Source organism: Megalobrama amblycephala, linkage group LG13 (genome assembly GCF_018812025.1).
Source record: "Megalobrama amblycephala isolate DHTTF-2021 linkage group LG13, ASM1881202v1, whole genome shotgun sequence".
NCBI classification, from domain to species: domain Eukaryota; kingdom Metazoa; phylum Chordata; class Actinopteri; order Cypriniformes; family Xenocyprididae; genus Megalobrama; species Megalobrama amblycephala.
This window is the reverse complement of record NC_063056.1, coordinates 26952176-26965390: the sequence shown is the minus strand read 5'-3', so window position 1 is coordinate 26965390 and position 13215 is coordinate 26952176. Positions and strand designations below refer to the sequence as shown.

Genomic DNA, 13215 nt, shown 5'->3' with positions numbered 1-13215 from the left:
TCTGTGTAATACAAAAGGCGATTTTGAAGTCTTGTTGTTGGTTCATCTTTACCTTGCTATCACAATGAATGGGGACTGGAGCTTTCAAGATTTGAAAACAACACAAAAGCACCACAGACCTATCATAAAAGTAGTCGCTTTAACTTTGGGCTGTGTTCTCAAGTTATATGATAGTTTTGTGTGAGAAACAGACCAAATTTGAAATCATTATTTATATCTTCCCCGACAGTGAGCTGTCATCCTTTGCGAATAGATCATTAAGTCAGTGAGTTGAACACTAGAACTAGATCAGTGTGAAACCCAAAGTATACTTCTTTTTCATGCCCATTAGGGAATGTGTACAGTGTGCCCTTGGTGCAAATTTCATCATCAGCATAGTATGCACAAACCCCATTTTTTTTCTCACTGTGCTCAGCTCAGTTCGTTGAATTTGTTTTGCACTGATTAGTTTGTCCACAAGGTAGCAACACTGGCCTGGCCTTCCACTGTCAAAAAGAAATGGAAGAGATAGAATAACAAACTAGTTGAGATCGTAACAACATGCCTGGGTTGACAAGCACTTGTGTGTGGGGGTAAAGAGATACCCACGACTAGTTAATAAGAGGACAAAGTATCAGTAATAATTTCTGGAGAGAAATAGCACAGACATTGGACAAAGATAAAACTTTCTATTGCGCATGTGCATTCTTTTAAATGGAGTATACTTTGTAAGGCTGTGGTTTCGACTGTAGATGACTACATTTATGATACTTTATGGGGCTTTTGCATCCTTTTTTTAATCTTGAAAGCTCGGATCCTTATTGTAATTGGATGTAAATGACGAAAGTCAATTGGATTTGGAATGACATGAAGGTTCGTAAAATATTTTTTGGGTAGACTATACCTCTAATCTTTGATAATATCTTCTGTTTTGTTTTCCTGTAAAAATATCGAAATATCTTTAAAATAGGGCAGATTTACCTGTGAAGCAAAATTGCACAAGATATAGTTTTCAGTTCTCATCCTTCATCTCGGGCATCATCTTTTTCTCCCTGTCTAACCTCATCTTTCTTTCTTCCTTTCTTTCTCTCTCTCTCCACAGGTGACCTTCACCAAACGGAAGTTTGGTCTGATGAAGAAAGCTTATGAGCTCAGTGTGTTGTGTGACTGCGAGATTGCCCTCATTATTTTCAATCACTCAAACAAGCTCTTCCAGTATGCCAGCACTGACATGGACAAAGTGCTCCTCAAATACACCGAGTACAATGAGCCGCACGAAAGCAGGACCAATGCAGACATCATCGAGGTAACACAGACATACAAGCCCACCAAGAATCCTCCCTTTTTCAGGTGGCAGGAAATTGTTTTGTTTGTTTTTTGGTCTCATTCATCCTTTATTTGTTTGCTCCTTCTCTTCTTTCCTTCCTTCCTGTCTTTGGTGAACCGTGTTAATTTGGTTGCAGTAGTTCAGTCAATAGCCCTATTTGGTCAGGGCTAGTTTTCCCTGAGGAGGCCAGGTAGATTTGTGTGTTTTTCCTCACAGAAACCTTGTTAAAATCACAGAACAAATTACCTACTGTTTTCCAGCTAACTCATGAGTCCTCTGAGAAAGATCCCTTCCAAATAGGAATTTCTATAATTGCGATGACTTTTTTCATGATGCTTCTCCTCATTTATTTTGACCTTTGGTCGAACACTCTAGCTAAAGCTAAATTTGTTGTTTCATTACATAGTGCTCCTTCATTATGCTAATTCTATGCTAATTTGTCTTAAAATTATTGTCTTTCATATATCACGTTATTTACATGGTACTCCAAGTTACTTTTAAGCATATAATGGTATTGCCGTGGTACCATGTTCAAAATACCTTGGTAATACCATGGTGACTGTAAATCCACAACAAGTTCAAGAGTTGGCAAGGATTTTGCATAGCTAAATACTCATCCATAGGGAGACCGATCACATGTGTGAGAGCGAAAGAGTGTGTGTGCATGTCTTAAGAGCATGAAGGAAGGTTCAGAGGCTCGCAGATCTCTATACGCTACTGGCTAACTGCCTGGATGATGGTGGGACAGGAGAGGTAGGGACAGCTGCACCCTCTACCACCTCCTGTCTTTGGCCAGAGAGGAAAATGTGGCTTACACACAAACACACACGATGCCCATCCGGTGTCCGTCCCGTCCAACGTGAGATGACGACTATGTGAGTGTAGCATGTTTTTCTGGGGGCGCGCAACATTAACATGGAAAGAACAAAGATAGTGGAAGAATGTCTCATACGGTATAGCTGGAACACTGCTTAAATTAAAAGGATAGCTCTAAAATTTACTGCTCTGAACTGAAAGTTCTTTCATTTATTTACTCGCCCTTATGGTGTTGCGAACCTTCGAGCACCTTCATGCAGCTGGTTCCCATTATGATTAGTTAAGTGCAGTTTGTGAATTACATCAAGAGTTTCATTGAAAAGAACTGGCTCAAAATTTGGTTCTTGAGTTAAAGGTGCTGTATGCGATTTCTCAAATTCGTTGTTGAACACTGTTGATATTTGAAATCAACCCAAATAAACCCACCCCTCTCTTCATTGCTCCGCCTCCAAAACTCACACTCCAATCCTAACTACCCTTCTCTGAGTAGGTATCAAACCCTGGCCCGATCGCAAATGCACTACCAATGACATCTCATTTTCTAGTGGGTGTAAGCGTGCAGTAGTTTAACTGCAAAACTCTCACTATCTGGCCACTGTTACACATCGGGTGTGCCTCATCTGTCCTGAAAAGTGAAGCTGCGGGCTCTTTGATCACCCCCTGGTGGCTGGATGCAGTACAGGATATAAACCTCGCCATCTCCATGCAAACGAATGGGAATGAGTCAAAATAAAAAAATAAATTACACTTCAAATAAAAAAGATGGTTTGGTCATTTAAGGTAGTTGTTATCACGCTGATATATATTCAATTGTTCGTTTTTGTGATAAGTTTGATTTTAGCTAGCAATTTGATGCTAGGGGAGATTGAAGATATATAACTAACTATTCATTTTAAATTTCTGTGTTATTTCACACCGACAAAATTAGTTGTTCAGCAGTAAACTGTAATGACCGACCTACAGCATCTGACAGATCACTGAACTTTTTTTCGGTAACGTTAAATGTGGGCTTTATAAAGTAATTAATAAATGTTATTAGTTAAGATAACAGGGCTAACGTTAACCATGTCAGGAAAAAGCAGGTGATCCTTATCTGGCAGTTACTAATTATTTTTATGGGTATAAAATAATAATTAGCAGGACAAAACTAATATTAGCCTACTCTAATTAATTATAGAGCACTGTCTACAGCAATCGATCTCCTGTAACGTTAGTTCAACTTTATTTAAAATGGCAGGACCGTTTCTGACATTATGAAGTAGTTGTTTCTAGTGGCATATTATATTGAGTTTATCTACTGAATTTGCTGTTTCAAAAATATTATTGCTCTAGAAACAGAATAGCCTATTATTTTATAGGTAGAATTTTAAATTGTGTATAATTTATATAGCCTATTTAAAATAAATCAATGATGACGCAGTCGTCTGGGCGGAAGTTTGAAACCGTGACTCTTCCTCCGGGCTCCACTGACAATTCCTTCTGCGCATACCCAGGCTCCAAACTGATGTTTTTGCGTAACATGTCAACGCCCATCGTCGTACGTTTTACATTCAGTTCATTACAATGGAAGGAAGTGGCGTCGCGGCGTCCATCTTTTTTTACAGTCTGTGTTACACACGCAATGCGAGTTGATGTCTGTTTATCACAGCTGACACGCAACAAAATGCTTCACGAAAAATAAAGCACAGATGATGAACGAACGACAAGGAAGCACAAAAAAATTACGTACAGTAAACAAGAGTAAATACAAACAAGAGTTTGTTGTTAATTGCCAACAGAACAGCAGCTTCAGACATTCAAAACCGTGTTACTCATATGAAGCGGAATCAAAGCAGCCTCCGCATCTGTTTTCAGGCCTTCCCACTTAGCTCTCTCCAGCACTGGAAAGCTTTTCTAATATAAACACGGGTCCTAAAGCGTTTGCCCAGTCATAAACCTTCATTCCAGTGATATTCTTTTGAGCTCTTTTGAATTGTGTCCCATCTCTCATTCTTCAGTTTTTTTTCTTCTTCTTTTCAAATCTCCCTCTTGCTCGTTCTCTGTCCTCGACCCTAATGCTGATTGGTTACATGTTTGTTGTTGGCATCAGCCCGACTAACTTCCAAACAGTGTATTTGAAATAATACTGTGTCCACCTTTAACAGCTCACTGGAAGGAGAGATTATTGGTAAATAACAACTTAAATTTAGGCCTTTTACTCACACAAAAGTTTAACTCACTAGATGGTTTAGTTACTTTGGTTCTCGAGTTCACTGGAGGGAAAGATTATCAGTAAATAACAACTTAAATTTGGTTATCATATGACTTCAGAAGACAGAGATATAGTGCACAAGTTGTATGAACCAATTTTGTGGTTCTTTTTTTTGTCCAATTTGTAGTTTCTATGAACTTTTCGACTTGTTACTATGAACTATGAACAAAAACTATTAAAAAAAAATACATTCTAAGGGTTGAAACAACGTGATGGTGAGTAAATAATGACAGAATTGTCATTTTTGGGTGAACTGTTTCTTTAAAATTTTAAATGTGCTTGTGTTTAGAATAAAGCGAAACATTTATTGGTAATTTCCATGCAGTCTAAAATGCAGTTGTGAGAGTGTGAATGCTTATGTAGAGTGTGTGATTGTGAGAAACTGATGTGTGTCTCTTTTGCACAAGCCCCCAGTGGTAAAAGCGCATGTTTCCTGTTGGGTGCAGCTGCAGAAATCTCTTAAGAGTGTGTGTGTGTGTGTGTGTGTGTGTGTGTGTGTGTGTGTGTGTGTGTGTGTGTGTGTGTGTGTGTGTGTGTGTGTGTGTGTGTGTGTGTGTGTGTGTGTGTGTGTGTATGTATGCGTGCATGTGCTGTGGTGAGGGCGTTGGGCCGCTGTGGGCCACATCAGCTCAAGCCTGACTGGGCTGCTTTGTGTGTGAGTGTTTGTAAAGGCTGAAGGCTGTCTCATGTAATATTGAGAGGCAGCGTGGCAGTAGATGCAGACCTGGTGCTGAGTTCCCCACATTTTGGCCTGATAAGAGATGTCTTTGGGGGCAGTACCATTCAGAAGGCCCTTCCGGTGGCTCATGCCCAATGAAAAACGCGTCATTTGAGCTCTATCTGGTTATTTGTCTTTTAAAGACCAAAAAGAGAGAGACGAGATTCAACAAAGTGAAGGAGATTCTTTGTGTATAAATGATATAGTGGCAGTGCTTACATTCACCCAGAGAAAAACCCCTCATTCACCCTACAGCTCACTGTACACACACACACACACACACACATTCAGGCAAGCATGCTTTCACACTGATGCATGACTGAACAAACGCATATGCACGCACACAGCCTCTCTTCTTTTCTCTTGCTGTATCTCTCTCTTTTTGCTCTCATCTCCTCACTCGCCTCGTGTTGCACGTGCCTAGTGTGTGTGTGTGTGTGTGTGTGCGTGTGTGTGTGATTGTTGGGGGCTGCCTGCTTCTTCTGCCAGAGCTTGTTAATCTGCTTGACTGCAGATCCCAATCAGGAGAGAGACAGAGAAAGGGAGAAAGAGACACGGAGAGAGGGAGGGGAGAATGAAAGAGACAGAGAGATGAAGAGTGGGTGTTTAAGGATGAAGATCCTGTAGATATCATTTGGGATTGAAAGGAGGTGGTGAGACGAGAAACACAAGGCTTTGCCCTTTTTCATAAGCAGCTCAGATGAAGAGGCTGTGGGGACTTAAAGACAACATGAAATAAAAGTTTGCCTTAATAAATTATTGGTAGAATAGATATATTCATCTCTGCTCAGCCTTCCAATGAAAAATATAATAATCTTTCTTCGCTTCTTAAACAATGTTTGATTTTGCTGATATAACCAAGGTCATGCTTGCAGAGAAAATAATAGTATTAATACAATTTTCAGAGCCCATTTTTCACAATCCAAACAAATCCCACTAGATAAAATCAAGACCCGTCCTACTGAATATTCTCTTTTCTTTTTTTTTTTGGAAAAGCATCAAATCATTGACATTTAAAGGGACAGTTTACTCGAAAATGAAAATTTTTATCTTTATATTGTTTTGGAACATAAGATTTTTTTGAAGAATCTTCATGCAGCTGTTTACAAAAACAAACAAACAAACAAAAACAGTCCATTGTGGTCATGTGTGGCAAAATAAAAAAGCACCATTAAAGTAGTCCATATGACTATTTGTAAGTCCTATGAATACATTTGAAATGCAGAAAAGAGAATGAGATTTAGGAGATTTTCAATAGAGAATTGATTTCAGTGTCACATTACTTGTTTTTCCTTATTGTAGCTTGATAGACAAGGTCCAGACTTACTTATGAAAAAGAGCTGTATATATTCAAAAAATTCTCCTATTATATACCATGAAAAATTAAAAGTATACAGATTTGAAAAGACAGAGTTTTCATTTTTTTGGTAAATATTTTCTTTTAGTGCCTTGCACATTTTGTTTCATGTTGTGTTTAAGCAATAATTTCCTAGATTTCTACTGCTGTTCAGCTGAGCATTTATATAGGAGCCAGGGCTGTCGATCGATTAAAAAAATTTAATAATAAATTACATAATATACAATATAATTAATCAAATGATTCACTAGCAGACATCTTCCTAAGAAAAGCTCCAAATGATGATTCAAACAGTCAGGCGGACTCATTTATTGTGTTTTTAGGGCCTGATCTGTTATAGAAGGCCTAGCATCTCTGATGAGTGTTGATTGACGTATGGGGAAAAAAAACTGGAAAAAGTAATAATATTGGTTAGTTTTGTCACAATAATACCAGTGCATATTTATCACAGCAAAAAACTAATAGGCTATTTAAAAAGTGCTTAATTTTCAATTAAAGCTAAATATTGTTGTAATTATTAACAAATTAAATTAAAACAATGAAATATACCCTTAACATTCATGAATTAAGTGCATTTAAAAAGTTTTAATTAATTAGAGTTTTAAAGTGAAGTAGTTATTTAAGTAAACAGTAATACAGAACAAATAAACTAAGTTAGCACAATGTTCTCTTTTTTTATATAAGCATTGCTGTTTAATTATTATAAGTGACATCATAGACAATGGCATGTTTTTTAGGCTTTTTATTTACCCTGCAAAGATTTGTTTTGTCCCGTCTGTTTACATTAATTTAAGAAAAAATCTGCTGTGTTTACTTTGATGCCATGCCAAAGTGGCATTTTGACCAAGAAGGGCACATTTATGAGCATTCAGCAGTAACCACCTGTGACCAGACAGCTTTATGTATTGAATTGAGTAGTCTATAGTACCAATACTACAGAAAGAACTGCAATTTGATTTAAGTATCGACTTGATACTGGAGTACCGGCACTTTTGACATCCCTGATATCAGCAGTTCCTTTCAAGTGTGACCATTGGCATTAAATTGTTGAGATGAAATGACTGTGAACTTTTAACCTCTGTCTGTAAGAGATGAGAAATCTGTGTGTGCTGGACATCGGCTAAGCCCTCTTCGATATTGAGATGATGTACTCCATCTTATTCTCTCAGATCCGCCTCCACAGTGGGCTGAGCCGTGGGTTATCAGCCAAGATCAGCTGCTAAAATGATTCCATTAGCCTCATGTATGAGTTACAGTCAGACTCGCCTGATAATGGCAGACACGCTGCCTTTAAAGAAGGAATGGGGATGAAGGGATGAAAAGGAGGAATGGAGGGTTCAGAGGGGCCGCTAATCTGTCAGATGGGTGTATCTGGATGCTATCGTGTGTGTAAGCCGGCAGGCTGCGACGAAGCCGAGGCTTTAAGCGCGTTCTCAAGGGATGGCCTGGGGGGGTTGTAGCCTTCTCTGCTTTACACACTGCAAATGGAAGGTGACATTACATTCTGCCCTTGTTGGACATCAGCACACACTTACTTACACTCGAAAGGAGTTATGTATATATTGTACACTCTTAAAAAAAGGTTTTTTTTGCTGCCATAGAAGAACCATTTTTGGTTCCTCAAAGAACCTTTTAATGAAAAGTTCTTAAAAGAACCTTTTTTTTTTCTTATTGTGAAGAACATTTTAATAGAACGTTTTTCCACTATAACGAATCTTTCGTGCATCGAAAAGGTTCCATGGATGATAAAGATTTTTAAGAGTGTAGGGCTGTACATTTTCAGATAAATGAGTTTTTCAATTGCAGATTCTTAAACTTTTACTGTGGTCCCTCTCAAATGTTTGCTAACATCCCACATAGGAAGTGGGAGTTTGAAAAGACAATATGGGATGGAGAGAGGAGGGGAATAGAGGACAGGAATGAGTCAGCTCGATAAGTCGTGGAAGAATGAGCGTATTATTGGATTAGAGAAGAGACACAAAGATAAAGTGTAAAAAACCATAGAGAATCAGCACAACGAATGGAAATGAGATGAAAGAAGAAAGAAAGTGAAGGTCGAGGGGTAACACAAATAATGTATAGACAGGAAGGGGAAGCTCGAGAGAGGGACTGTACGGGGGGAGGAAAGGAAGGCAGTTGCAGGGGGAGGGGCACTACTGAACGAGGTTAGCCAGTCAGAGGCAGCGGAGCTCTGCAGGGGAATCTTCCCTTGGCAACACAAACAAGCACCCGCCCCATAAAGGAGAGACAGCAGGCAGAGAAATACAGGGACAGGTGAACAGATGGAGCCGACTCAGAGACGAGCTGATCAGCTGACCCACTCCTCACTGTGTGTGTGTGCGTGTGTGTGTGTGTGTGTGTGTGTGTGTGTGTGTGTGCGCACAAGAGAGAGTGTTATGTTATGAACGATAAAGCTAGTTCAAAGGCTTGGGATGTTTGGTTTTTTTGGCTTTCATCAAATCATCACCGAAATCTATGTATTATTAGCGGTGCTAAGGCTAATTGCTATTGCTTATACTTGGGGTTAAGGATTCCAACAAACCCCTATTCCTAAACTTTTCAATGTCTCAAAAAAGCCTCAAATCGCGCTGCATTTTAAAGACATTTCAAAAGTTTAGGGTCGGTAATTAGTAGAATTTAGTACGTTGATTCATTTTAAATAAATGCTGTTCTTTTGAACTTTCTATACATCAGAGAATCACAGTTTGTTGTGAACACACAGTTGAGTGCCAAATCAGCATATTAGAATGATTTCTGAAGGATTGTGTGACTTTGAAGACTGCAGTAATTGCTGCTGGAAATTCAGTTTTGCCATCACAGGAATAAATTACATAAATTTTTTTAATAATATTTCACAATATTACTGTTTTTATTAAGAGACGTCTATCAAAAATCTTACAGACCTCAAACTTTAGAACAGTAGTCTATGTAATAATATATATATAAAATACATAATTGTAGAATAAGTGTTAATTGTCCAATTAACAGTGTTGATCTGGATTACACTGGGTCAGTACATTTTTTGCTATATTTTCTTTTATGTCACTGTGACCTCTGTGAGTAAGAAGAAAGCAGTGCTGAAAACTGTTTTCCATTCGGCCTCGATACCCCCATCAAAGCTACTTAGAGAAAATCTTGTTTGGAAAATCTCCTCAGAATAAAAAAGACTCAAGCTGTTTTCAGGCTGAAACCGATAAACTTGAGTTTCTCTCTTTTTTTAGCCTCATCTAACTTATTTCCAGCCCACACTTGTCAATGGGCTGTGCAGTTTCATCTTTTTCCAAGTCATGGTGTAAAATCGAATTTATCCTTTCACACTCTCATGAAACATTTTGTAGATGTACAGCGTTCTTGGTTTATGTGTCACATGTTACTCTGTTGGTTTAATAAATCACTGCTGCATATCTCTGATTGACATTTGTGTTTCTAAGTGTGAAATGTGGTCCTTTCCCTTTCTTCTCCCACTCCGAATGCTTTAAGACGTTGAGAAAGAAAGGCTTTAATGGTTGCAACAGTCCAGAGCCAGACGGGGACGATTCGATCGACCAAAGTCCGTTACAGGAGGACAAATTCCGCAAGAGCGATGAGCTGGACATTCTCTTCAAACGCTACGGAGTGAGTATTCCTCTTTACCTTGTCGTTCTAACCTCCCTCCTTCTCTTTCTTCCCCTCTGTCTCTCTCCTGTCCTCGGTCGGAAATAAACGAAGGCTCTGAACAAGAAAGAGCACCGTGATTCGGAGAGCCCGGACCCCGAGGAGCCGTTCTCCCTCACGCCTCGCACAGAGGAGAAGTACAAAAAGATAGACGAGGAGTTTGATAAAATGATGCAGAGCTATAGGCTTTCAGTGAGTACCCGTGTGAAGAGGCCTGCTGTAGGCCCGGCAACCAACTCACACAGCCTGCTGTCGGCCCGGCAACCAACTCACAGAGCACCTAGCAACCATCTCTCACCCCATTCCCCTCCTACCACCCCTCAATCCCCTCTGAATGTGTGTGCTTGGGCAAGGAGAGGGCAGTCGGGGGCGAGAGGGCGAGTGTGGGCCGCATCCCTTTGATCCTCACAATCCTCTATTTCAAATGCGCTTGTGATTTATAGCTCTCTTGATTCTGTGTGCTGTTGTTTCGTGTTTTCTGCGATGACTGATGCTTGTATCGCATTTGCCAGGAATAGACTTCTGACTCATCTGGGTCCCGTTTAAGGCGTCAGTGAAGATAATTTTCATTAAGTTACTGTCAGAAATGCTTTATGCATGAGCCCTGCATGAGGAATCTCTTCTCAGCAGGTACAGAAACGAGAACAAGAACGTGCTGCTCGCTATCTCAATATATCGTGGGCCCGAGTTTGATATAATTCACATGATGAACATGATTCAACATGATGTGGGCAGCAAAGACTAATTAGTGTAGTAACTAGTTTTCTCTTTCCTCTTTAATGCTAATGGGACTGGAAATGAGAAATTACTTGGTATGTGCGTCAGAAAAGCATTTTGTCACCTGACGAAGAGGCAGGTTTCCTCTCTCTTGCACCCCTCCTGTTCTCCGCCCAGTGCACCATTCATGGGCCGGAGCACAAAGACAGTCATCCAGCACCTCTCTCTTTCTCTGCCACATAATCCCAGCATGAGTGCCCGAGGAAGCAAAGCTAAAACCTTAATCCCTCTCGCTAGGGACACCCAGCAGCATGTGTACTACGAGCTCTACTTAACAGGCCGGAAAATGATCAGTTTGTAATGAGTTTTTAGATATTCACCACTAACTGTCTGACACTAACTGTCTGGCAACCGCAGTGGATAAAGCTGGATTGTGAGGAGGAAATTTACATTAGATAGTGGGGTTTTTTTAATGCCGTTGGTTTTTTGAAGAAACATGAAGTAAAAATGTATTAATTTAAATTGGCTTTTTATTCTGGTAATGTTTTCAGTATCAACTTGGATTAAAAAACAAGTCATATTTCAACATCAGTGATATATCAGTTATTTTTATTATAATTTATCATACTGGATATACTCTACCATTCAAAAGTTTGGATATTTTTGAAACAAATTAATAATTTAATTCAGCAAGAATGCATTCTATTGATCAAAAGTGACAGTAAAACATTTATAATGTTAAAAAAAAGATTTTTATTTCAATTAAATGCTGTTGTTTTGAGTTTTTTATTCATCGAAGAAAAAATGCATCACAGTTCCACTAAATCACTAAAAACAGCACAGCTGTTTTTAACATTGATAGTAATAAGAAATGTTTCTTGAGCACCAAATCAGCATATTAAAATGATTTCTGAAGGATCATGTGACACTGAAAACTGGAGTAATGATGCTGAAAATTCAGTTTTTCCTTCACTGGAATAAATTACATTTTAAGATATATTAAAATAGAAAACATTTATTTTAAATAGTAATAATATTTCATAATATTGCTATTTTTACTGTGTTTTTTTATGCAGCCTTGGTGAGCATAAGAGAGTTATTTTACAAACATGAAAAATTCTTACCTACCCCAAACTTTTGAAAGGTAGTATATTAGTTGATATTGGATATTTAATTTACTCATTTCTGTCTATTTTCATTTGGATTACATTTGCAATACCTAATGCTCGCTTAAATGTAATCTTTTGCAGATCTGAAATACATCCGCCTTTCATATTTTCAATTATAATGTTAGGGATCCTGTTGCGAGTGAAAAAGCTTTCTGCCTTTTGATCAAAATTTGATCACTCCAAAAAAGAAACACTGAAACACTTGAAACACTCCATTTGGCCAATCAAATTTTATAATATTATATAAGACTGCCTTTACACTGCAAGTCTTAATGCACAGATCTGATCTTTTGACCGTATCTGATTTTTTTTTTTTTTTTTTTTTTTGTCCAGCCTGTTTACATTCACTTTAGACCCGACATATCCGATATCTGTTTACATTAATCCCCGCCCAAAATGATTCTGTTGGTGATTGCTTTACTATGTGACATGGTTGATCCTTGGGTTTTCAATGGCTGTACTAAAATTATTTATATAACTCACATCGGGTGGCCATGATTATTTGCCAGCATGGATAAATTAAAAGCTGTCATGGATGTTTGCAGTGAAAAATCTGACTGAACGGCTATAGACCAGAAAATAGCGATAATTTTCGTTAGATTGTTAGATCTAGAATTCTAAAATGAAATAAAGTAGCACGATAAGATTACATTCATTTGAATTCATTCAAAAGCGAGAGAGATTGTGAGTGTGAATTACCTGCGTGCTTCTGTACGCTTCAGGCTACAAGCTTTAAACCACATTTGTAAGTGGGTTAGAATGGAATGCGAAAAAATTGGATCGCGTGTGGATTTTTCTGTTTATACGTGTGCAACAAATTCCGATCTGTGTCAGATGTGATTAAAAAAAATCCGATTTTTTGTGCCAGTGTAAATGCAGCCTAACATTTTTATCATATTATAAGACCCCATTTAAATCTACTGAGTAAATTGCCCCTGAAAGATCATTCCTCATGTGCACCGTGATCTGCGTTAAGCTCCAATCCAAAGGGACTTCATGTTAATATGAGTTGCCAACTTGTTTCCCAAACTAGTCAGTCTTTCTCACTTCACTGGTCACGCTCTTTATCGACGTCACACAATCTCTTTTTCAGTACCAAGTGTCATTCCTATCACAGTTGTCTAACGCTTGTCTGTGCGTCTAGACGGATATTATCTTGAGTCTGTTGTATTTATCTTCAGTTGTTGAAGCCACATTCAGATGTGTAAGATTTCACCAGAAGCACAT

General features: G+C 38.6%; 1 protein-coding gene across 14 annotated transcripts in view; it reads left to right on the top strand.

The window, feature by feature from the left end:
• The window catches only part of mef2d (myocyte enhancer factor 2d), a 66551-nt gene that overhangs the window by 28782 nt on the left and 24554 nt on the right, over positions 1-13215 (top strand). For 9 of the 14 annotated variants that reach the window (XM_048153078.1, XM_048153075.1, XM_048153081.1 and 6 more), the window contains exons 3-4: positions 1082-1285; positions 10157-10294. In XM_048153078.1, the coding sequence (XP_048009035.1) occupies positions 1082-1285; positions 10157-10294 (342 nt within the window). Of the gene's footprint in view, positions 1-1081; positions 1286-9928; positions 10064-10156; positions 10295-13215 lie in introns of all 14 variants that reach the window. The other 5 variants (XM_048153080.1, XM_048153077.1, XM_048153087.1 and 2 more) reach the window with 2 other exon arrangements.